This window comes from Mus musculus, chromosome 1, assembly GCF_000001635.26.
Source record: "Mus musculus strain C57BL/6J chromosome 1, GRCm38.p6 C57BL/6J".
NCBI lineage: Eukaryota > Metazoa > Chordata > Mammalia > Rodentia > Muridae > Mus > Mus musculus.
The window spans coordinates 65,252,699-65,278,696 of NC_000067.6; the positions used below are offsets into that span (position 1 = coordinate 65,252,699).

Sequence of the window (25,998 nt, forward strand, 5' to 3'; positions counted from 1 at the left end):
CTATATGCTTAACTTAATACGCTTTTACACTTCATTGAAAGAATATATGTCATTACATAAAATATGTATGCCTTGTTCAAGAAATATATTGAAATTATATTTTGATAACTTATATATGTTAATTTAGCAGACAATCCTTTCTGTGTTTTAGGTACGATTTTGCACCTTAGGAATAGAATAGAAAGAGAATAAGGAATGGCTTGTAGAGGAGGAAATAGACTTATAAAGCAGTAACTACAGTGTATGAAGAAGATACTTACCTAACAAATCTGAGTCTGTATCAACAACTATTCTGAAAAAATGTGGATGGGGCTTTGTTGAAAATGCTCTGTATTGGTTTTTATATCAATCTTAAAAAAAATGATATGGACATGTATTTAATTTCTTTGAACTGTCTCTTCTAACTCTGAAAAAATATTTGATGTCAGTATTGTGATTTTTTTATTTGCTTATTTTTTATTAAATGGGTTCAATCCATCTTAGGAGAAATAGCATAAGTTTAGGTTATGATTTATTTATTTATATAATTTTATTTATATCTTTATGTAATCTTATGTGTCAGAGTATGTTGTTTGTCTTGAAAAATAGAAATACATCTTTCAAAAGTGAGATTCTTAGTCTGTAATTTATTACTTTTTCCCCCTGAACTTCAGGTAACACCAGTTGTTGCTCTTTCAAATGAATCCTGGTCTATGTCATTTGCAAAGTACCTTGAACTTCGATTTTATGGCCACCAGTACACACGCAGAGCCAACGCTGAGCCCTGCGGTCACTCTATCCACCATGATTATCACCAGTATTTCTCTTATAACCAGATGGTGGCATCTTTCAGGTAAGAAGGCAAAAGGATCGTGTGTATTATCACATTCCTTATAGATAGAACACTTCCACTCTTGGGTTGAATTTGGGCATATATGTCCTCCCCTATCTCTAAACCTACAAATGCAGAGGGCTATACTTTAAGAGCTTTTAGTGTTAGTTACCCTTTATGCCAAGAACTAGGTAGTATTATTGTTCTGTTATAAGCAAGGATAATAATCTTGTATATTTCATCCATGGAGCAGTCAAGTGATTGATTTTTCTGCTTCCTGACTCACTCTTGACCATTGTTTTGGCATCTGCAAGTCTGAGATTTTTGTTGAGAAATTACCATGAAGATCCTAAGATACTTCTAACAAAGCTAAAATTCCAAGTTCAAGGAATAAATACTCACTGTTGCAGTATCAAATGTGAGAACGCCTTAAGTGCTGTCCTCAGAAACTACTAATACTACTACTTCATTGCTCTAGGCATGCCATTCTTTTGTTTTAGCAGGATGTTACCACAGTAACTCTGGACAGACCCCCTTAGCCTTATTCCTGTAGCCAGCTCTTAGCTCTGTTCAGCAGTCAAAAATGTGAGCCTGTTCCAGGAAAATCAGCTGTTCCTTATGCTGCTGTAGAAATTCCAAAGGTATCTGGTTTGCAAGTAGAGGCCAGAATCCAGTTTCTGGCTTACAAACCCTTACATACTCTTACATACTCTGGTTGCTCAGGGCCTGTGTTCTCACCTCCTACTGCTCACAGTCACTCTGCTGAGGTCTCTCTGGCTCTGGCCTGCCTTCTGCTGTGCCAGGTAGGTGCCTACCTGGGAGCCTTGTACTTATCCTTCCTTCTCTCAGCTGCTTGTCCCTCAGATACCTACCTGTTTCCTTACTTACCAGCACTCTCTCTTTAGATCTTCATGCTTCATTCTTTGCTCATTATTATTTTTCCATAGAGCTCTGATAAAGATACTTAAATATTTATATTTTGTTTATTAGCCACATTTCATTATTCCTAAGTCATGAGGGCATGAATTTTGATGCTGTATTCTAGGTATTTAAAACCATATCTGACATAGTATACTCATGAAATATTTATTAAATAGAATTTTCTTTTTAAAACAAAGGCTTTTAACCATAAATGTAGGATGTAGGATATATGTATTTACTAGTCTGTACCTCTGGTGGAAAGGAAGTAAAGATGCATGAAGAACCCTCAAGAGCTGGGAGTTAATAAGTACTTTTTTTAAACTTTATAAAGTTCCTTGAGAGCCATAGCAAAAGTTTGCACTAAAGTCATTGCTGAGGGGTAAATAACAGCATTACAGTGCAAGGATAAACAGAATCCTCTCAACACTGGCAAAGATACTTCTGGGGGTTGAAAGTTATTTTTTGTCTTTATGAAACTTAGTTTTTATAGAAAACATTATTTTCTCTTATGTTCAATAGAATTTAATTAAACATTTGCATACATATGTATATGCTCTGTATAAAGCATTAAAGTAGTATTCATTTTCTCCTGTTACTGTTTCTTTCCTCAGTTACTCTCCTATTCGGCTTCTTGAAGTATGTGTTCCACTACCAAAAATATTCATTAAGCGTCAAGCCCCACTGAAGGTATCTCTTCTTCAGGACCTCAAAGACTTTTTTCAGAAGTAGGTTTTAGTTGCTTTGGTCATCTATTTTTGCTTGGTCATGTTTGTAGTCCATGGTGATTTATTGTCAGTTTAACTCTTCTTTTGAAATATGAGTAACTTTTGTTTTCTAATTATATGTATATAATATAATAGATAGTGTGTGCTCAGTGGGAAAAAGAAAATTCAAATAATGTTGTAATAACTGACAACTTAAAACTTTGAAGTAAATCCTTTGATACCTTGTTTTGCTTTGTAAAATTCCACATGATTTTTGATGAGAATTCCCTTTAGCTATGGTTTTATATAAACTGCCTTTCCCCTGGTTTCTGTGCAATAGTTTGATTTCAAGTCCTCTGACATGTGGTGCTCTTTCCTCACTTTTAGGGTTTCACAGGTGTACCTAGCTGTTGATGAGAGACTTGCATCCTTGAAAACGGATACATTTAGCAAAACTAGAGAGGAAAAGATGGAAGATATCTTTGCACAAAAGGAGGTAATTGTTTCTTCTATAGAAAATCTAAAAGCAGGCTGGAGAGATGGCTCAGCGATTAAGAGCACCAACTGCTCTTCTGAAGGTCCTGAGTTCAAATCCCAGCAACTACATGGTGGCTCACAACCATCCGTAATGAGATCTGAAGCCCTCTTCTGGTGTGTCTGAAGATAGCTATGGAATACTTATATATAATAATAAATAAATCTTAAAAAAAAAAAAGAAAGAAAATCTAGAAGCTGTTGTTCCCTAGAAATTCCTCTGTCTCTCTGGTGTCTAAGCTTACCAAACTTGTTTCTGTTGCTTTCCAGATGGAAGAGGGTGAGTTTAAGAACTGGACAGAGAAGATGCAAGCAAGGCTCATGTCTTCCTCTGTGGATACCCCTCAGCAACTGCAGTCCATTTTTGAGTCACTGATTGCCAAGAAGCAAAGCCTCTGTGAGGTGCTCCAGGCGTGGAACAGCAGGTATGGCTTTGTCGGGCTTTGTCCATAGCATTGCCAAATTTGTTCTACCATAGTATTCCAAAAGTTATTTTCTGTTCCTGGGGATCAAACCAAGGCAATGTGTTTTGCTAGGCAGTACTTTGTTACTTAGCTAAATCCCAAATCCCAGTTTTTAAAATTAAATATCCTAGTTGATTATAGATGCTCCATTTTCTTAGTTTTAAAGGTTTTTTTTCCTTTGTTGTGTTCATTCTTTAAAACATATTGCAGCCTTTACATAGTTTGTTAAGATAAGAGGAAATAGCCCTCATTGCTGTTTCAAGTGTGTGTGCTACTGAGACTGTGAATCATCTTTGACTATCATAATAATTCAATAATGGCTAGGTACAACTTTAAAGTTTATAACAAGAAAAAGTTTATAAGTATAATTTAAGTACTGAAAACAAAACCATGTCCTTTTTGCCTGTGGCTATAGGTTGCAGGACCTCTTCCAGCAGGAAAAAGGTAGAAAGAGGCCTTCAGTTCCTCCCAGTCCTGGGAGACTGAGACAAGGTGAAGAAAGCAAGGTAATAACATGTAGCGTTGTCTTTGTTGTTTCATCGATAGAAATATAGTTAATTCCACTTCTAACACTTAGGAGTAGTAATTTAATGCATAAAGTTTTCTGTCATGTGTGAATTTTCAGGGATATATGATCTGGATTACTTTTATATTTTAATACCAATTAAAATAATATGTTATAATTTATTTATTTGAATATTTGTAAAAAGGCTACTCTACCTGAGACAGTATAGAAGATATAACAGAGGAAGTACTCAGGGTCCTCAGAGTTATAGTAGAGTTCTCAGTCTTTAATTTTCTTTAAAAAAAAATGTAGTTGTTTACTTTCATGAGCATGAGTGCTTTTGCCTACATGTGTACGTGCACCTTGTATGTGCCTAGTGTGAGACCTTTTTGAGTATAGTCTGTAGGCATACACTTGAAAATACATTATCATCCAGTAGGTGATCTGCTTTGGGGAAGTAGAAAGTTGACTTGAAATTTTGTTGCATGGCCTTTTGATAAATTATTTAGAGTGCTTTTTTTGGTTTAGGCATTTTTCTAGGTTACATGGCATGCATTTGTGAACAGGCTATAGTTACTACCTCGTGAAACATTTGCCTGGTTAAAAAGAAACTAATTGTAGAGAACCCTAAAAGAAAATAGAATTTTGGTGATAGAGTGGGTAATAGTGGTGGATTATTTTATGTAAGATACAAATAAAGATCTCTGTGGTATGGTAATCTTTAAATGACCCCTAACTAAATTTTTTGTGGGGCTTGCAGTATTTCTATTATATGTTGTCCATAGGTGATTGGACCTAAGAAGGTTCAGTGGATGGATTATAAGAGATGAGTAGGCTTACTTGACAAACACAAGTGTTCCTAGATATACCCGTGCCAAGATGTGAGCTACTATTTACAGCAATATTTTCAAAGTATGGTCCATGCCTGCTGGTTTTCTCTTTATAAACTGCATATCTGTTTAAAGCCAGGATTGGTGTTGTAATAATACGTCTCAGTAGAATAAATACAGAATCTAGCTGTCTTATAGTTAGCCAGACAGCGAAGATATTTCTGAAAATGTAAAATAGTGATAGTCTTCATTAGTGCTTGTTTTTTAATTTTGGAAAATTGCTTTACTCTTCAGGTAGTTTATATATATATATGTTTATATAAATAGGGTTACTTTAAGTGAACCAGTAGATGCCATTTCAAGATTCATAGGGTTAGACTACTTTTAAAATAGGATTTTAAAAAATGTATCCTTAAGAATAGTGTATTTATTTCTCTATAGATAAATGCAATGGACACATCTCCAAGGAATATTTCTCCAGGACTTCACAATGGAGAAAAAGGTTGGTCCTCAGTATGGTGACCTCTTGCTCTTGCCTTTAAGGAGGTTTTTGCTTCTAACTGCTAACATGAGCATTATTTTCTAATACCCTTGTCCATTGTCCTTTTCCTCTTTAGAGACCATTTATAATGCTTACTGGTCTGAGACTGTCATACAGTATGCTATAAGAACATAAACTAGGATGTAAGAAATGTGCACAGTGTATCAAGGGCTGCCAGAAGGAGAAGAACAAAACCTGACATTAACTTTCTCTTTTGCTTGTGCTGGTCAGCCTCCCTATTCTATTTGCAAGAATCTCTCTTAGCATGCTTAATTTATATTTTACATCATTAAATTATTTTTTAGATTTAAGATTTCTTTCTTCAATAATTTGGTGTCATCTTGGAACTGGGGAAATTTATATAGGCTAACTACTACAAAGAAATTACCATTTAAAAAATATTTTTCTATAATAATGATAACATTGTTTTTTCTCTCTTAGGATGAGCGTGTAAGTTTCCCCATAGTGTTCTAATTCCATTTTCTGTTAAGCCAAGTAATATTTAGGTAGACAATGTAGCATTGTTGGGTAGAGGTCAGAATTGGTTGATACAGTTTTGTCACCAAGATTTGGTTGTGGTTAAGTCATACAATCTAGATTTCTTTGTCAATTTTTATGCCATGAGTTATATGACCTAGATAATTTTTGAAAAGGTAAAATTTCTGTTTGAACAAGTAGAAATAAATGATTTTGCAGTTAAGAAATATAAGTACTAATTAGGTGAAGTGGACTTTTTTGTTTCAATGACTCATTTAAGATTGTGTGTTTCTTTAGAGGATCGCTTCTTGACAACCCTGTCCAGCCAGAGCTCTACGAGCTCCACCCACCTCCAGCTGCCCACTCCTCCCGAGGCCCTGGCCGAGCAGGTAGTGGGAGGGCCGACTGATCTGGATTCAGCCAGTGGCTCTGAAGGTACGGTGTGGGCCAAGGTTTACTCAACTTCATTGAATCTAAGACAGATTATTCCTTGCTTTATGTGCGTCTCTGAAAAAGAAGAACATGGCTAATTCTTTGACATAATGCTTTCTTAGTCGTTAGAATTATTTCATTTTTGTTGAAAGTACATTTTCAAGGGGCTGAAGAGATGTCGCAGTGGTTTTAAGCACCTGCTGCTCTTCCAGAGGATTGGGACTGGTTCCCAGAATCCACGTTAGCTCACAACTGTGTAATTCCTGCTCAGAGAATTTTTTCCTTGCTCTTCTGATGCCTCTCCTTGGATCCCAGTGAAGCATTTGGTGCACATATACACATGCAGGCAAAATACTTGTGCATATGAATGATAAACTATTTAAAGGACCTTTGTAAACAAAGCCTTCCATTCGTTCCTCCTTCTATTAGTAGTACTACTTGATGGGCATCACTTTGTGTATGTAAATGTTCTAGTAAGACAACATTATTTAATGGTATCTACCTTTTGGGAGGTGTCTTTCTTAAGGTATATAAAATGTATTATTATTGTTTTGTAAGGTGAAAGAAATTTCTGCCAGTTTTTTTTTAACGAACATTTACATTATAAATCCTATACCTTCTTTCTTCCCTTGTTTTTTTTTTTGTTTGTTTGTTTGTTTTCGGTTTTGTTTTTGTTTTTGTTAAGCAATAACTACTTTAAACTTTGGATCACTTTACCATTGCTACTAAGCTCTGGTGTAGTGGGCAGAGTGCACGTTCCTCAGTTGGAGTAACAGTGATGTGACAGTAATGTGACATGGTCAGACAGTAGTTCCCTCATGGATCCTGTGATGGGAAGAGCGCTGACCCAGGATGGTCTCAGTTTCAGGTGTGAGGACCTACACAAGTCTCTCTGAATCAGTGTCAAATAGATTTCACTCTTGCCATTTCATGTCCTAAGAGCCGCTTTCTTAGACCAGAAAATGGAAGTCATAGTTTATATATCTGTCTATATTCTGAAGAGAAAATGAAATAAAACAGACACTTCTACTCTTTGTTTTTCTTGAGTGTTAATGTATAAGTAGAATATGTTTTATCCTAGATGTATTTGATGGTCATTTGCTGGGATCCACAGACAGCCAGGTGAAGGAAAAGTCAACCATGAAAGCCATCTTTGCTAATTTGCTTCCAGGAAACAGCTACAATCCCATTCCATTTCCTTTGTAAGTATTTCAGAACCAAGTGGCATTCTTGCTACTTATTCTCTACTTACTTAGATCAGTTTATCTGCAAATATGTTTTTTTGTCTAAATTTACATCGTCCTAGTACAAGAGAAAGCTTTGGTGTATAATTTTTAGAATGTTTTATCATTATATCAGAGGATGGAAGAAGAAAACATTAATGTTGTTTAGTGTGTAAAGGCACTAGTTATGAAAACAGATACACAACATATATGTATCTATGTAAAGGTAAGTGCTAATATTCATTGATCTTTTTAAAAACTTACTTGTGTAAGTTTTAAAATTTTGCTTGTGTGTGTCTGAGTGCTGTGTGTGTGTGGTGTTACTTATGTATGTATATGCAAGTAAGTACCTATGTATAGAGCTCAGAGAAAGACGCTAGGTGTTCAGTCATATTACTCTCTTTCTCTCTCTCTCTCTCTCTCTCTCTCTCTCTCTCTCTCTCTCTTTCTTTCTTTCTTTTTTATTAGATGTTTTCTTTATTTACATTTTAAATGTTATCCCCATTCCTTGTTTCCCCAACAAACCCCCCATTCCATCCCCCCTCCCCCTGCTTACCAACCCACCCCCTCCTTCCTCCCTGCCCTGGCATTCCCCAGTACTGGGGCACTGAGCCTTCACAGGACCAAGGACCTCTCCTCCCATTGATGTCTGACAAGGCCATCCTCTGCTACATATGTGGCTGGAGCCATGGGTCCCTGCATGTGTACCCTTTGGTTGGTGGTTTAGTCCCTGGGAGCACTGGGGGTACTGGTTGGTTCATATTGTCACTGAATCCATAGCTAGGCCGATGCCCAGCAAACTCTGGGGATCCTCTTGTTTGTGTTTCCCTTAGTACTGGGGACATGTATGGTCATACCTGGCCTTTTATATGGGTGCTAGTGATTTGAGCCATCTCTCAGTCCACATTCATTTATCCTTAAAAGACAATATGCTGGGTATATGAGTGCATTCGTTGTAACAGGATACTGATAGGAGCAAATGGCCCATGCATGTTTTCATATTTTTTTATGCTGTATTCACTCAGACTGGAAAGAAATACATAATGTTGTAAAAGCTTGTTTTTCTATTGGTTGACCTGTCTGTCTGTCTGTCTGTCTATCAAATGCTGCCTTTGTTTTGGTGGTACAAGTATATCCAATTCATTTGTTAATAAGAATCTTTGTTTTTATTCAGTAGTAATTAGGTTTTTATATAGTGACTATTTACCACCCCTCAGGTGGAGAGCATTGCTCTTATGAGCATATGGTTTTGAAGGAGGAGATAAGAGTCTCACAGGCAGTTTTGGATACATTACATGGTAGTCATATATAAAGGCTCGTCCTCCCAACTTCAGGTCTGGGTGTCTGTTTCTTCAATATCATTTGTTCCTTCCTATTAATGGCCTTTGTGTTCTCACCATCTTTCTTAATCAGGAAGGTGAGTTCTTTTCTGAAGACAACTTTACTAGATGGTTCTTCTATGCTCCAGTGCTAACCAAATTAAGCCTCTATGTTTTATTAGAATTTTTATCTTAGTTTAGGCTGCTATAATGAGTTTCCATATCTTGGTTTGCTTATAAATGATAAAAATATATTTCTCACAGTTCTGGAGGCTAGAGGATCAAGTTCATATCTGCAGGGTAGATTCTGAGGGTCCTTGTCCAGGCCATCCTCACATGGTGGAAAGAGAGCTCACTTGTCCCTCTTGTCAGGGATACTACTTCCATTTAGGATGTCTTTATCCTAATGATCAAAAGGCACTGTCTCCTAATATTATTACACTGGGGCTAGGGTTTCAACTTAGGATTTGGAGAATGGGAGTTAAACACTTACCTGCAACAATTCTCTTACAGCATTTATCACAGAGAGTGGTTGTATTTATTTGCAGAATAGTTTCTTTACCGTTGTGTACTACAAACAACCTGTTTCGTTCTCACGAGTGTATTGTTAACTGTGTACAAATATGGAAAATGCTGAAATAGGAGTTTTCCATAATACTGTTTTTCTCCCACATTGGATAGTCATTAAATGGCATCCAAGGTAAAGTCAGTGACCCTACCTAATGGTTTCCAGAGGAGTTGAAGCAGAACTCAGGGAGCAAAATTTGGGTTCAGGTAGACTACATACGCACTCAGGTTCCATGTGATGACAGTAGAGTGGTTTTGTTGTGTTATTAATAGCTCTGGAACTATCAGTTTCTGCATAATTACTGGGAGGCATTCTCTGAGGGTTAGAAAAGAACATTCTAGACTATTGCATACCCCTTTTTGGCCAAGGTCTTGACAGTATATAAAGTTTTGGAGTAACTATTTTGAAACATTCAGATTTGAAAACTATTTTTTTAATGTTTGTTTTATGCATATGGGTGTTTTGCCTGCATGTATGTCTGTGTACCAGGTTTGTGCCTGGAGCCTGAAAAGACCAGAAGAGAGCATTGGATTCCTCCTGAATAAAAGTGACAGACAGTGACAAGCTGCCTCGTGGGTGCTAGGAATCCCAATTTGGTCCTTGTGCTCTTCACTGCTGAGCCAGCCATCTCTCCAAACCTCAATCCTATTTCTGACCATTTTCCAGTTGCTTTTATAAACTTTTCTTGTTTATTTCATTTAGTTTCTCAGCATTTGCTTATTTTTGGCTTTCTTAATTATGGTCACATTGCTCAATATTTAGTTATCTTAAATTGTCCAGAGATTTGATTGTACTGGGTTAATCAATGTTGTATTAGATTTACTTCAAAGTGTGTTCTTCTTTATTGGACAGTGATCCAGATAAACACTACTTAATGTATGAACATGAACGGGTGCCCATTGCTGTCTGTGAGAAAGAGCCCAGCTCCATCATTGCTTTTGCACTCAGGTATTATGAGCCTTTCCTGTACATCTGTGTCTTTTTAAGTCTGTCTGTTAGTTATCTTGTTTGGGGCTCTTTAGATAGAAACCAAAATGTATGTTTGTTAAGCATGAGAGTCTTTTTTGTATTTGAAAAGCTTTAACAATGGGATGATGCATGGCTTTTAAGCAAGTAGTTACTAATGTGACCTGGCATAGTATTTGCTAAACCTTGAATATGCTGACCACTGTCTAATGTATCTCTGGTAACTCTTACTATGTGGTTTAGTTGTTAATGCAACAGTGAACCCATTTCACAATATCTGAGATCACTTTCTTCCTACTTTGCACACATACTGGCTCAAATTTTCTACCTGGAGAATGCTGTTTCTGTATCTTGTCCCAAAGATACATTTGTATGTTTAGCTTAGTAATTACCATGATCTTAAAGAAGCATTGCACCTTTAAAATATTTATATCTAATGTCTAAAATCCTCAGCATCTCCTTCATACAGCTATCATGATAGTGGTGAATTTAGTTTAAATAGCATCTGAGGTGCTTAACTAAAGTATAAAAATAAAAAAATTGTTTATGTATTGATTATAAAGTATCCCATTTATTATAAAATATTTGATTTTAAGCAAAATGTGGCATGTAGATATTGCATATACCAGAGTAAATAGTATGGTTTTATCTGATTCTACCTTTATGAACTTTAGAGTTTATATTAGGTAAGAATTCTTTTCTTACAAGAGCCTATATAGTGATTTTTTTTTCCTTTGTGCTTTAGCATTATGAAGATGATATGTACGTCTTCCCTTATTGATTAATCACAGTCCATAGATATTAAAGTCACAAAAATATAATCATTCTTTATAGTAATAGGAAGCAGATGTTCTACCAGAGTATATCTTTCAGTATTTTAGAAAAGTAATGGATCTTAGTATTTTAGGCTGATAGTTGAAGAATCAGTTTTAAACTTTTGGAATGTTATTTAAAAAACAAAACAAAAAAAAGGTTTAGTTCCTTCAATAGAAAATCACTTTCAAATTCCTATCTTTTCTTGAGGGTTGTGTAGGGGTTGCTGATGGCTGTTAAACCCAGGGCCTTTAGATGCTAAGCAAGAGCTCTCCCACTGAGCTATATCCTACCCCTTATACACTGTTTTTGGATCATTCTTAAGATTATTAGATATGGTTGATTTGGTGATTGTTAGTTCTTTGTGAAGACATTAATCTTATTCATGAAGCTTGATTACTTTTGTTAATGCCTAATGTATTTGTTTAACTACGGGCACATATAGTGATTATGCTTTTATAATGTAAAAGTTATTTTAAAACTTCTTATTGTTAAAGAAGAACTTAATGCTTAACATTTTTAACCTATTTCTGCCCTAAGTTGTAAAGAATACCGCAATGCCTTAGAGGAATTGTCCAAAGCAACTCTGCGGAACAGTGCTGAAGAAGGGCTCCCAGCCAATAGGTGATTCATGATTGAGTGAATTCTTTTAGAATTGAGCTATGTCATCGTTTTATATATCCTCGTACTTTAGTTCTGTGATAGCATTTATTAGTACAGAATCTCCTAGGATTCACATAATTCCCTCAGCTAACTGTTGGAGCAACAAAATTCAAGTCTTGTAAAAGACCTTACACAGACCTTAGCGTATAGTTTCTTACCTTGCTGTGATGTTTCACTGTGCACTGCAGGTTAAAACTTCAATATTTTTTAATGATAAAGAGAAGCGGCTGTTTTATTTAAAAACCGGGAAAGTTTGTGCTATTGCTTGGCTTTATAATTTTAAGTGTTTGTAAACTTTCTATAGTACTAAAAATCCTAATATTTAGAAAATAAATACTCAAATCAGTCTACTTAGCATGTTCTGTGTTATAGAAAGAAATTGGCATAGGCTTATCCTTACTGAAATAAATTCTCCTGTTTTACTGACCTGATAAGATTTAGTCTGAATTATCTTTGTAACTAAAGTAAGAAAAAAGATATTAGTATATTTTGGTAATTGACTTATAGTTCTGAGTATGGGAAAATTTTATTAAAGTCTTTTTTTTTTTACATTTTTATATACTTTTCTAGTTTTCTATACTTTTTACTTCATTAAAACCTAATAGATGTTTCAGAATTTTTTTGTAACTTGTGTTTTTCAAAATTATGAATCAAGTTTCCGATATTGCGGGTGATGTAGGTAAGGAGTACAGTATTTTAGGAGCTAGAATTCTTGTTTTTTGTTTTTTTATCTGACTATCTTCAAATTCTTTCTCTTCTTTCTTTCTTTTTCATGGTAGTGCTTTAGATAACAGACCTAAGAGTAGCAGCCCTATTAGACTACCTGAAATCAGTGGAGGACAGACAAACCGCACAGTAGAAGCAGAACCTCAGCCAAGTAAGATTCTCAAGGCTTCTGTTATGTTCATTCATTCATTATTTATTTATTTGTGTGTGTATGTGTGTGTGTGTGTGTGTGTGTGTGTGTGTTAGCAAGAATGTGGAAAGCAGAAGACAACTTGTGGAAGTTTTTTGGTCCCACAGTGTGGGTCTCTGTGAGCCTTCTCAGGTTCTTGAGCTCAGAGGCAGGTGCCCATTACCACTGAGCCACCACTGGCTCTGATGAGGGCAAATGGGGAAGGGACTTAGAAATAGCAGCAACATGGGGAATTGCAATTTGTAAATGAGAATATCTGTATAATGCAGATTCAGTAACATCACACAATGGTTATTGCCAACAAAAGGTTGAAAACTTTTAGTTTTTAGTTTTAGTGACCTGTACTTACATTAACGTGGTACCTTTTATTTTTAAGCCAAAAAAGCTTCAGGAATGTTGTCCTTCTTCAGAGGAACAGCAGGGAAGAGCCCTGATCTGTCTTCCCAGAAGAGGGAGACCTTGCGAGGGGCAGACAGTGCTTACTACCAGGTTGGGCAGGCCGGCAAGGAGGGGTTGGAGAGTCAAGGCCTGGAGCCTCAAGGTGGGTTGTCAACTCTATGTGCTTATTTTACGCTTTCATTTATTTCTTTAGCTTGTGCATTTTTTAATAAGTTTAAGTAAATAATTCTTTGCTGAAGCCAGAGCATCCACTCTGTTTTAGTTTAGTTTCTGTTTAGTGTAATAGACCAGAAACAGCATGATACTTGGAGTCTGTCTGGCTTCAGATGTCTGCACTGTTCGAATGTTAACACATGCCTGCATGTGATAGAGTCAGAAAGCCTCAGTGTCCATATCTATAAGACAAAAGCAATGTCTTTTAAGGGCTAAGTGGCATTTGTATATATGTAAACATAACTCGTAATATGTACTCAGTCTTCAGTCCCCTATTCCCCCTGCAGATGTTTTCCTCCTTTTCCAGTCCCTGTAAAATTGTGGTTATGTATATATATGCACCTTTATTTTGATCCTTAAAAACTGTGTTTACCTAATTATGTTTAGATTTGGCAGATTTGACCAACTGTACTACCTGAGTAAAAATAAAATTTTATCAGAATAGGGCCATGTGCATTTATTTCCTGTTGTCTGATCACTTCACATCAAATTGGCCAGTTGAGAAGTTGTAGCGTAGTGAAGTGTTTACTGTTCGATTCTTTAGAGGAATTGTTTGGTGACTTATAAGTTAAATCATGGGAGAGAAGTTTTAAAAATAGCAATTGCACTTCCTTTTTCATGTAGGATTTTTTTCTGGCTTGAAAAGCCCTACTCCTAACCAAGAATCTGTTAGCAAGAAATTGATTCTTGCTGGGCAAGGAGCATCAGTTCTCTCCAGTGAGTGTCACTGGGTCTGTCAACCACACTCCAGGACAGGCAGGCCCCATGCCCAGGAATAACTGGCCAACATAAAACAGACTCTATGCTTTTCTTTCTCTTTTCTTTTCTTTTCTTTTTTTCTTTTTCTTTTTCTTTTTTTTTTCTTTTCTTTTTCTTTTTTTTTTTTTTTGGTATGTGTGCATGTTTTGTTTTAGATTTTGTTCTTGATTTTCATGGTTTGATTTTTTGATCCTTTTTTTTTTTTGAGAAAGAAGGAGAGGACACAAAGGCATGAAGTTGGGTGGATAAGGAGTTGGGGAGGAGCTTGCAGGAATTGAGGGAGGGGAAAGAATATGATCAACATACATTGTGTGTGTGTGTATGTATGTATGTATGTATGTATGTAGTATGTATGTATGTATGTATGTATGTATATATGTATATAAACACCAAAACCCTCAGATTGGCTTGGTGGTACACTACTATATCCTAGCACTCAAAGGGGTTGAGGCAGGAGGATTGTGAGTTCCTGGCTAATTTAGGTCATATGGTAACACCTTGCTTCAAAACAGAGCAAAACAAAACAAATAGCAGCTGAAAAATTTTTTTACTAGTAATTAAAATATTTGTTTAATAGCTGTATGCTCCCATTGGACTATAGGTATCTTTAATGTGTCCCTTGGAGGGATATGAAGGGCTATGATGCTTAGCAAGTGATTCTGAAATGTAAAAATTAGGAATGGTTTGTTCTTCTGCATCTTAGGATGCCTACTAAGACTGTAATATATCGAAAAAATGTTTTTTTTTGTACCTAGAAAAAAGTATCATAAATATGGATAGGGAAACCATGGGAATTCTTGGTATAAAAGCCGAGTTTGCTCTATTGCTGTCACAGAAGTCACTTGCATATAAGAAAATGATCCAGCCTGAAATATTGAAATCCCAGGAATAAACATACATTTTTTACTGAAGTCATTTGCACAATTTGTCTGTCTAATGTGTGCTTTATAATAATTTGATTAGGATATTTTTATTATTGACTTGCTAACTTCTGTTGCTATATTAGGAAAAAAGACAAAATGAACTTATAACTAATGCTTTGCTTTTACTAATGATATTAAACCTTTAGATGAAGTAGATGGAGGAGATACACAGAAGAAACAACTCACAAATCCTCATGTGGAACTTCGTAAGTATGCAATGACATTTGTCTAAGGACAGGGACTATAAGATAAATAACTTCATTGTAGATAAATGTACTTTTCTTTTTAAATGAGTGTTAGGTATTGTTTGAGTTTTACTTAATCTATAATTCAATACATAAAATTTGTATTATTTATTTTCACCACTTAAATGATAATTTATTAAAAATATATTTTAGTTTTAAAATTTAAATATTTTCTTCTATGTAATTGAGAGATGTAGAGCTTGGCGAGCACTAAGATGTTTGTTTAGGGCTGAGGGTGAAGTGCTCACCTGCCAAGCAGTTTTGACCCTGGGCTCGATCCTTGCTACCACATACTTATAAAAGGCAATGTAAGAACTGCTTTAAAGTATAATGAAGAAAATACAGTTTCCAGTGTAGTAGAACAGAGGTTTTGTTTGTTTGTTTGTTTTTGGTTTTTTGAGACAGGGTTTCTCTATGCAGTCCTGGCTGTCCTAGAACTCACTCTGTAGACCAGTCTGACCTCGAACTCAGAAATCTGCCTGCCTCTGCCTCCCAAGAGCTGGGATTAAAGGCGTGCGCCACCATTGCCTGGCTTAGAACAGAGTTTTATATTGAGGTCTTAGAAGATAAGTAAGAATGGTTAGATGAGATTCCCTGATACTGTGAAGCTCAACATAACACAGTTGACATAGACCAGGACTTTACTTCATTAGGAAAGATGTTATCACTGAGAATCCTAAAGGGTTATGTTTGCTGCTTGGAGAGGAAAGGAGAGATTTTCTGCTTTACGTACCTCCTCCTCGTCCTCGTCCTCCTCTTTCATCTCTCTGTAGAATTTTCTGATGCTAATGCCAAGTTTTACTGTCGGCTGTACTACGCGGGAGAGTTCCACAAGATGCGTGAAGTGATTCTGGGCAGCAGTGAGGAGGAATTCATCCGTTCCCTTTCTCACTCATCTCCCTGGCAGGCCCGGGGAGGCAAGTCAGGAGCTGCTTTCTATGCCACCGAAGGTGATTCTTCTTACTCACTGGTGCAGGGCACTTGTCCTTTGCCTTGAGGCAGTTCACAGAGCACTTGAAGTGCCATTGCATATTAGCTATTGGCAAACAAAGTTCTCTAGTTTCTTTCTGTTCCTGAGAGGAAGAATAAAACCTTAAAGGACTACACAAGCTCAGACATTGGTCAGATACTGCCTGCACTCTTTCTGGTTCGAGCTTTCCAAATGCATGCAGAAACGATGTTAGTTACTTTTATGTCTCTGTGATCAAAATGCCTGTCAGAGACAGCCTAAGCGGGTTTCGGCTCATGTCTCACACCGAGTGGTTGGCAGCGGGAGCATGTTCTGGTAGGTAGCCATTCACATCATGACAGATAGGAAGCAGAGAGTGAGGCTGGAATGGGGTGCGTATAATCTTTCTCTGTTCAGCAGCTGGCACCCACTTCCATACCTTTCCACAGTAGTACCACCAGACTGAACAAACTTGCAAGCATGGGCCTGTGGGGGACATTTCAGATTTAAACCATAGCAGACATCTTATAGGAAACTCAGTTGGGTGCCACAGAACTGATGAGAGAAAGGGGACAGTGTTTGGCCAGAATATAGAAAGACCAACTCTTTCCTACACAGGCTTACCCAATAGTAAACAGGGTGACACTTTGTATGTTTAATATTCTGCTGTGCACACCTATTGAATGCTAAATTTGTGTACTTTGCAAATGTATACTGAATGCAAGAAAATATATATTAATTGCATGATAAAAACTTTAATAACTTCAAGAGTCATTGAAATGGAGTTATAAATGGAGTTATAGGCATTTTTGTTCATGTATCTTCAGGGCTCCTAGCATTTTAGTCACTTGAGAATTGCTTTTTGATCAAAATTTTCACTGTGTGGTTTAAAAGAATGCCTTGAAACAGGAAATAAACAGACGATTTGGAGTCTGGAATGATTTCACTTTCCTGGACAATGTGTACTGTGATAAATAATGCGGGATTTCTTCCTTGTAGATGATAGATTCATTCTGAAGCAAATGCCTCGTTTGGAAGTCCAGTCTTTCCTTGACTTTGCACCACACTACTTCAATTATATCACAAATGCTGTTCAACAAAAGGTAGAAATCCTAAATTGTGGTTTGTGGTTACAGTGCATTGGGTTTTCTACATTCTCAGTTTGCCCTGATTTATCCATGGAAGGAGTTGCAGAGACAAAGTTTGGAGCTAAAACAAAAGGATGGACCATCCAGAGACTGCCCCACCCGGGGGTCCATCCCATAATCAGCCTCCAAACCCAGATACTATTGCATATGCCAGCAAGATTTTGCTGAAAGGACTCTGATCTAGCTGTCTCTTCTGAGGCTATACCAGTGCCTGGCAAATACAGAAGTGGAGGCTCACAGTCATCTATTAGATGGAACATAGGACCCCCAATGAAGGAACTAGAGAAAGTACACAAGGAGCTGAAGGGGTCTGCAACCCTATAGGTAGAACAACAATATGAACTAACCAGTAACCCCCACCCCCCCCCCACCCCCAGAGCTCGTGTCTCTAGCTGCATATGTAACAGAAGATAGCCTAGTCGGCCATCATTGGGAAGAGAGGCCCCTTGGTCTAGCAAACTTTCTATGTCCCAGTACAGGGGAATGCCAGGGCCAAGAAGTGGGAGTGAGTGGGTAGGAGAGCAGGGCAGGGGGAGGGTATAGGGGACTTTTGGGATAGCATTTGAAATGTAAATGAAGAAAATATCTAATAAAAAAAATTAAAAAAAAAAAGAAGTTGTCTCTGGTAAGAGCAGGTCACATGGACCAGGCTCTCTATTACTCTATTGGGTTGTGATGGAGTGCATAGTTTTTAGATATTTTTCCTACCTCTGCCATTGAGAAACCATGTAACCTTGAACAATTAACTTTTGATTGGTATATACATTCCTATATACATATATAAGTTACTATAAAATATTAAGATCAGATGAAATTAGGTATCCATTTAATAACATTTTTATTGAGACAAAAATATGAAACATGTTGATAAATGGGAGCTTGCTAAGCTAGAAAAGAAACCAATGAGTAGCTCATGTTTGTCCACTTGTCACTGAGCCATGAATGGAGGCTAACTGTTGTCAAGTAATAGTTGCAAATTATTTGAGGGGAATGTCCATACGATGATAAAGTTTTTGAATTTGAACAGCTGTGCAGGGATATTGTACTGTACAACTTAAGGACCTACTATTGTTACTTGCATGCATTTTATTCAACTGCAATTTTTGACACAGAAGAGGTTCAAAGGCCTTTTCCTGGTATATCAACAGAAAATCATCCCTGGATATTATGTGGAGAAATCAGGTGTTATATCACCTACAGATAATTTTATTTTGGTAATAGTTTATTTTGATCTTTTCTCAATTAGAGGCCCACCGCCTTGGCTAAAATTCTTGGAGTTTACAGAATTGGTTATAAGAACTCTCAGAACAACACTGAGAAGAAGTTAGATCTCCTTGTCATGGAAAATCTTTTCTATGGGAGAAAGATGGCACAGGTGAGGACCCTGGACTTTGTGAAGCATTCGGCTGTGAGAACTTTGGTCCTTTGGTTCTTGAATGTAGTAAATTTGAGGAATGTGTTAGTCAGCACATTTCACTTATTTTTGGAAGAAAGAAAAGTTGGTCTGTAACTCATCTTAAAATTGAACACATCCAATGTTCTAGAATCAGGTTGGTGGTGGGCTAAGGAGAGTGATGTTGTTTAAACTTGAATTAGCTGAAACCTGTAGTCTCAATGACCTGTCAGTCATGTGTTTGCTTTTAGAGTCCATGTTGGTCTAGAAGTTGTGAGAATGGCATTGCTAGCTACTGCAGATAACAAGGCACTTCATCCAAACTTTAAACAGTGCTTTCCAAGTGCCTCTCCAACATAAGCCTTCTCCATGAAGACATAAGCCTTGTGCTTACATCTAATTCAGCATAGTAGTTTGCCACTGAGAATGCCTTTGTATGCGAGCACTGGCTGAGCTACACTGTGTGGTTATTGCCTTTACGTTGTGCCAGTAGCTATAACATTTTCATGAGCCAGGACTAGCTGGCTAGCGTTGGTGTAAGGATGGGCTGGTCCTGGTCATCAAGCTTTTTTGACATTTCTTACCCTCCAGATAGTCTGAAATTTGTGTTCTCACTTTATATTGCCTTAAGTGATTTTATAGAGTTGTATTAGTATTTTAAGTTTCCTAAGAGTATTTGTGTTTTCTTTCATACTGTTGGATGATCCAGTGATAAACTTATTACTATATTATAAAATTGATTAAATTGACAGATTATTTCTGAACTGTTTTAATAACTGAATACCTATGTATTATTTCGAATGATACCATTGTATCATCATGAATTTAACGTATCATGTACTATGTATTTTATGTGTTATATAATTATATTGTTGTATATTTATGATTTAAATTAGAAAAGTTAAATTTTGAAATAAAATTTAAAAATACATATTGTGGCAGTAACTACAAGGGATCTTTTTGCCTTTTAATTGCACCAGTTAACCATTGTGGCAAATTTGCACAAATAATACAGTATTTTTGTTTTGCTAGGTTTTTGATTTGAAGGGTTCACTTAGGAATCGAAATGTAAAAACTGACACTGGGAAAGAGAGCTGTGATGTGGTTCTGTTGGATGAAAACCTCCTAAAGATGGTTCGAGACAACCCTCTCTATATTCGTTCCCATTCCAAATCTGTGCTGAGAACCTCCATCCACAGCGACGCCCATTTCCTTTCCAGCCACCTCATTATAGACTATTCTCTGCTGGTTGGGCGAGATGACACTAGCAATGAGCTTGTGGTTGGCATCATAGGTAAGTCAGCCAGGGTTAACACTGGAGCAGAATCTCAGAGGTTCTGTTGAATTGGTTCAATATTACAATCACTGAGTACTTTGCAGGCTTTCATTTGTAATTTCAAGTTAACAAGCTTTCATTCTAGTCTTTTCTGTTCAGTTTCTTCATTTCTAAAATATATCAATTAAAGGGTAATAATAATTACTTTAAAAAGAGACACTGTGCCACAGTTGTGAGAATTAAACAGAGTAATGTGGGAACAGTCCTTGGAGCACACTGTAAAGATGCAGTGTAAGTCTTACAACAGTGTTTCTGTTCATGCTGCCTTCTTTCTATCCGTAGATTACATTCGAACATTTACATGGGACAAAAAACTTGAGATGGTTGTGAAGTCAACAGGAATTTTAGGAGGACAAGGTGAGAAAGTGTTGGTTTGTTTATTTTTTAACACTGTTCTCATATATTCCTTGAATATTTAAGACTTTAAAGCATGGTAGCCAGGCATAGTGGTGTATTGCAATCTCAATGCTTAGGAGTCTAAGGTAGGAGTATCATGAATTCAAGGCTAGCTTTGGGTACATAAGACTCTTCTTTCTATACACAAAACAAAACAAACTCAATGTGGCTGTCTCTGATTTTGCCATTTCTAAAATGACTTTAATATAAAGAAGCTTATAAGTGGGGGAATACTGAATTTACATGCCAGAGGTTTCCAAAATAAGTTTTTAAAAAGCCAGAGATTTTGAATAAAAGATTGTCTTTGATGCACACTTGATAGCTTCTAGATTCTGTAGTTCATTTCTGAGTTTAGATGTCCCATCCCTCAAGAGAACTCATCTTCAGAAGCATTCTGCCTGCTTCAGAGTGCTTGGGGCAGTGTATGTTTGGTGAAGTCAGTTGCCCAACTGAATTAAAACAGCTTTATTCCTCCCTTTGTCTTTCACTGTCTTAGGTAAAATGCCAACTGTGGTCTCTCCAGAGTTGTATAGGACTAGATTTTGTGAAGCAATGGACAAGTATTTCTTGATGGTGCCAGACCACTGGACAGGGTTGGATCTGAATTGCTGAAATCACACAGATGATTTGAAAAAGACTGTGAATGAAAGTGGATCTGAAGAAGAAACCCAAACTCTATGATGTTTTGTTTCTTTGTCATATATACCACTGAACACAAAGACCTTTCAGTTCTGTGACTGTCTATAGATTGGCTTTAGACTGTCCATGACTGCAGGGTAAAAAAGCCCCATGGATTTGCTTTTGATATTTGCTATTATCTGCCTGTAAATGGGAAATTGTAAAAGTTAAATACAATGTTTTTTTTCAAAGGGCTGTGATTAGAGATGACTATATAGATGGAGTAAGATATTGAGTTGTCATACTTACTAACTCAATTGCTTGAAGAGGAAAGCGCTGTCTGATAGACACTGTCTTGTAGACTGACAGGTAGACTGTCTAGTAGACTGTGACTGTCTAGTAGACTATGACTGTCGGGCATCACATTTGTTACTTTTTTCCATGAGAAGGCACTTGCAGACCTTCTTGGTTTGGTATACGTTTCCTGTGTAGTGACTTTATGTTTGTTCTTATAATATCTAAAACATTTAGGAAAAATCTGATTTATTCCATTAATGGCCAGTTAAACAGATTGGTGCTTGCTTTATTAGGAATTTGACTTAAATTAGGAATCCTGCCATAATCTATATTCTCCAACTGTTTTGATGCTTTCACATTCTACCTTCTATGCAGGTGACAAGAGCCTTTATTCCTTAGCTTGAGAGCCTTTCTTAGAACATTTTAAGGAGCTTGTTTAAAACATTTGAGTAATGTGCCAAACAGCACTTAATCTGCATATGTGTTCATAGTCTAGATTTACCTCTCATTTTGGGCAAGCAAAATAAGCAGGAAATGAAACTGTAGTCACTGAAGCCCTGAGTGAAGAATTAATAATGAAAGCTTTTTTTTTAACGGCAAAGAGAAACTAATTGAGAATCAAAAATGTGGGGTTTTGTTGTTTGTTTTTGTTTTTCTTATATATGTATTTGTAAAGTATCTTTTAACACTACTAGCAGTTAGGTGGGATTTGTAAAATTTAAAAGTTTTCAGTATGGATACTCTCATTTTAAGTTTCCATCACACTGACCAGTGCTTCTGAGAAATGCTGAGAGGTAAAGTTACTCCTACTGAAGGAGTAGTTTACTAGTTAGCAGTATCATCTAAAACATGACCAGAAATCCTGAACTGTGAGCAGATGCTTTCACCCCATAATATGCGAGTGTTTCTCTTGCCTTTTCTGTAACAAGGATATTTGGAAATTTATAAAGTTGTAAGATTTCCATTTTATTCAGACTTTATCTAATAGCATGTTAATATTCACAAAGGGCTGGATGGACGATGCTACAGAGGGCAGTCTGCACCCGAGTCAGCACAGTGTGGCAGGTTTGCTGTAGACAGTGAAGCAGTAGCTGGCTATTGGTTACTTGTTGAGTGTGTGGCTAAACAAGGCTTATGTATGCTTGATGTTAGGCCTTGGCCTCTTCAGTGCCTTGGAAAGATGGACCGAACACTGAAGAGTCCAGCTGTGATGTTAAAGATCAGTAAAGGAATGTATAGATTTGAAGATTGTGTGGAACACACTTTCTGTGCTTCCTGGGACAAAGGCTTTTGTGTCTGGTTTGAAATGCCAGCTGATTTGTCTTTGTTCATTTTTTCTAATCTTGATTGATTAGGCTATAGGACCCTCTCACTTCCTGTAGGACTAGAGAGATACCTTGCCTAGCTGGGGTTGTGTTGTTTCTGTTTTTCTCTTTGGTTTCAGTCCAGTGCATATTTGAGCTGAGCTCCAGGGGGGTAACTCCTGACAGTAACATGGCGTGTCCATCTTCTCTTGTCCCTGATTGAAAAGCAACTTTGCTTTTTAAAGTATTGTTTAAAGTAAGCAAATATTGAGGTATTTTGGTGACTTTCTGAAGCAAGAGTTTGTACTTTGAAAGCTTGATTTGTTTTTTTGCTTTTTTTTTTTTTGTTTTGTTTTGTTTTTTTAAATTAATGTCTGGCTGGTGTTAATGAAGGGGAAACACATAATTGAACTGTTTTGCGTGGTACAAATGTGTGACTCCTGGCTGCTTGTGTTTAGCAACTGCTGTGTATATGTGTGTATATATAGTGTTCTCAGTGCTTTGAATTGAATGGCTGTTGTCCTCCTTGACTCCCTTTCATGGCCTAGAGAATATTAATGCTGAAAAGCTGTGAATACGAAAGAAATCTCATGCTCAAAATATGAATTCCAAAGTAGCTGATAGTAACATGAGAAAATTATGCCTACGTGTTGCTGTGTATAAAAATCTTGTTCACAAATATGAAACTTTTTGATGACGTAAAATTTTGTTTAAAGACTAGAATTTGAATTTTTCATGTCTGCCTGAGAAAAGAAAGCTGGAATAAGCTGGAGAGCCCTTTTGTAGTCTATTGAGTGCTTATAGATTCTCAAGATTTCCTAGGGAAGGACAGAGCAGGGGTTTTCTAGCTTTGACCTCTATGTATGTATGGGGTCACTCTTGAGCATTGGCTTGAGGTGACTGTGTGGTGGATGGCTTCTTGGCACGTTAGCCATGGCACTGGGCTTCTGTAGAAGTGCCAAGGAGGTGATCTGCCTGTGGCAAGTCATCTAAGTTTCAAGTGTGAAAACTATTGTGAGCCTGGGACCGAGTCTTCCTAGGACACCCAGTTTCTAAAGTGACTTACGCAGTATTCAAACCTTCTGTGCAATGCCTTTTTTTGGTTGTTTTTGTAACGGGTGCAGTGTATTATAGGAAAAAAAAGGAAACTACAATCACAAGCAGTTTTGTTTAATGCTGCTTTGTCAGTTTTGTAAAAGAAAATGTACATAATGTCTTTCAACAGGTTTTAGACTAGAGGAAATAACATTGTAAATCACAGTAGCCTAATTTAATAGTAAAAGTACTTAATGTATTATAATGTGTATATTTCTCTAACTTTGTTTCCAGCTGTTTTATATGATTGACATGTTATTTAAAGATAACTACCATAGCTTCTTAGAGACTTGTACTGTAAATAAAGAGGACCTTCAATAAACTGGAATTTACTTACTCTACTAGATTTCAGATCTCTTTGAGGAAATTAACAAAGTGAGAGAAAGTTGAACTCAACTCTGTTGACCAGACTGGCTTCAAACTCACAGAAAAGCACCTTCCCCTATGAGTACTGGGATTAAAGGCATGTTCCACCACCGCCCGGCCCTCAGTCTTGAATGACTAGTAATGCCCATGGCTGTATAGGCCTTCCAATGTTTAGTTTTCTTGATAAAGCATCCAGGGAAGTGAATCCCTTTTCTGTACAAAATAATCTGGTTGTGTGGGTGGATGGTACTCCATCATTCATTATTTTCTCCTATCAACTTGAAGACAAATACTGTACTGGCTGAAACTGAAACCATCTTGGTGGTACTCATGGTTGTGGTCTCTAGGCCACGAGGCCCACTTTCCCTTAGATTCATGAGGGCAAAGCTGTGAGGGGGGGAGAGGAGAGAGAGGAGAAGAGAGAGGAGAGAGGGGGGAGAGGAGAGAGAGGAGAGAGAGGGGAGAGAGAAGAGAGGGGAGAGAGGAGAAAGAAGCTAGGTGGGAAGGTTTGTAGACATTGTCCCAAGCTTCTGACTTTCAGGCTAGACTCCTCCCAGTTACCTAGTAACAACAAGATAACAAGCCCACTATAAGAGGGGCTGCTCGGCCCCTCCTTGCTCTCTTACTCCCTTTACTCTCTTACCTCTTACTCTAACCTCTTACTCTCTAGCCTTTCCTCTCGCTCTCCTTTTCCCCTTCTCTCCTCTTGGACATGGCTGGTTTCTCCCTCTCTTTCTTTCCACCTTCTCTCCTTTCTCCCTGCCTTTCTACAATAAAGCTCTAAAACCATAGACTGTCTCTGTTCATCAAGGCCCACTGTGCTTGGATGATCAGATAGGTTTTCTTCTAACCAGCTGTGCCTAATCTCCCATCTCCTGTCAGAAGGCCTTCCTGTGCTCCAGCCACAGACTGGACTAAGGACTCTTGCCTGCATGGGAACCTCTCTCCCTCTGCCCTCTCTTCTTGTATCTCCTGGCCGAGAGTGTTGCCCCGGGGCCCCTGGACTGGGGGCTGCCCCTTGTCCACCCTCTGCAGTGTGCGGTCAGTGGCTCCATACAGACAGATGCCCACCTGAGGCCGAGTGGAAAGCGTCCGGCAGAGTTCCTGTCCTCCCGCATCCGCCTGCCCAGAGCACAGGAACTCTGGCTGGAAGCGGGCTCTCTCCCCCCTACCCCCATACCCACAGCCACACACTGAGTGTGCCCCAGAGATGGCTATGGCTAGGTTATGTGGGGAAGTAGGGAAGTTACAGACTTAAAGATGGGCACCTTTGCTCTTGTAGGATGGAAGAAGTGAATGGTAGGAAGAGAATTCCTAAGTCAATGCTTAAGGAAATTAAGAAATTTTTAATTTTATCTTAGCAGTTATATGCTATAGTCAGATACATAGAGCAAAATTTACCATCTAAAATTTTTAAGTTAAAATTCAGTGGTGTGAAGCACACTCTTATCTTCAAAATCCCAGGTAACTACCATCTGATTTGTAAGAATGTGATTATCCAAGTTACCTCATATAAATGATTTTGTGACTCTCCTGTTTCACTTACATATTTTATGTTATGACAAGTGTTACCTGCTTAATATTTGATACATCCTCTATTCAAAATACTATATTAAAAGGAGTTTTGGAGCTGGGAGATGGGATAGGAGCTTGTTCTGTCCACTCCACACACTGGTTGGATGTTATCACAACTGTCAGACCCCATTTGGGGGACGTGGAGTTGACTTCGTAGCTAATGCTTTGGGGGATTTTGGTTTTGGTGTTGGGAGTCTGTTTCCAAAGTGATGTAATTTGTAAGTACTGAAAGTTTAGGCTTCCAGCATTTGAAGACGAGATATAATAAATCAGCTCTACAGTCTTGTTCTCTTTA

At 37.4% G+C, this 25,998-nt stretch overlaps 1 protein-coding gene across 10 annotated transcripts in view; it reads left to right on the forward strand.

Annotated features, from left to right (window-relative positions):
• The window catches only part of Pikfyve (phosphoinositide kinase, FYVE type zinc finger containing), a 92,057-nt gene extending 66,059 nt beyond the window's left edge, over positions 1-25,998 (forward strand). For 7 of the 10 annotated variants that reach the window (XM_006495776.3, XM_006495782.4, XM_006495779.4 and 4 more), the window contains 19 exons: positions 654-832; positions 2,344-2,457; positions 2,824-2,932; positions 3,241-3,395; positions 3,850-3,940; positions 5,211-5,271; positions 6,085-6,222; positions 7,301-7,421; positions 10,182-10,277; positions 11,649-11,732; positions 12,551-12,648; positions 13,064-13,228; positions 15,128-15,187; positions 16,000-16,176; positions 17,175-17,278; positions 18,570-18,698; positions 19,749-20,010; positions 20,335-20,409; positions 20,945-25,986. In XM_006495776.3, coding sequence (XP_006495839.1) covers positions 654-832; positions 2,344-2,457; positions 2,824-2,932; positions 3,241-3,395; positions 3,850-3,940; positions 5,211-5,271; positions 6,085-6,222; positions 7,301-7,421; positions 10,182-10,277; positions 11,649-11,732; positions 12,551-12,648; positions 13,064-13,228; positions 15,128-15,187; positions 16,000-16,176; positions 17,175-17,278; positions 18,570-18,698; positions 19,749-20,010; positions 20,335-20,409; positions 20,945-21,060 — 2,334 coding nt within the window. In that variant the 3' untranslated portion in view covers positions 21,061-25,986. Of the gene's footprint in view, positions 1-653; positions 833-1,534; positions 1,615-2,343; positions 2,458-2,823; positions 2,933-3,240; positions 3,396-3,849; positions 3,941-5,210; positions 5,272-6,084; positions 6,223-7,300; positions 7,422-10,181; positions 10,278-11,648; positions 11,733-12,550; positions 12,649-13,063; positions 13,229-15,127; positions 15,188-15,999; positions 16,177-17,174; positions 17,279-18,569; positions 18,699-19,748; positions 20,011-20,334; positions 20,410-20,944 lie in introns of those variants that run through there. The other 3 variants (NM_011086.2, NM_001310624.1, XM_011238454.3) reach the window with 2 other exon arrangements.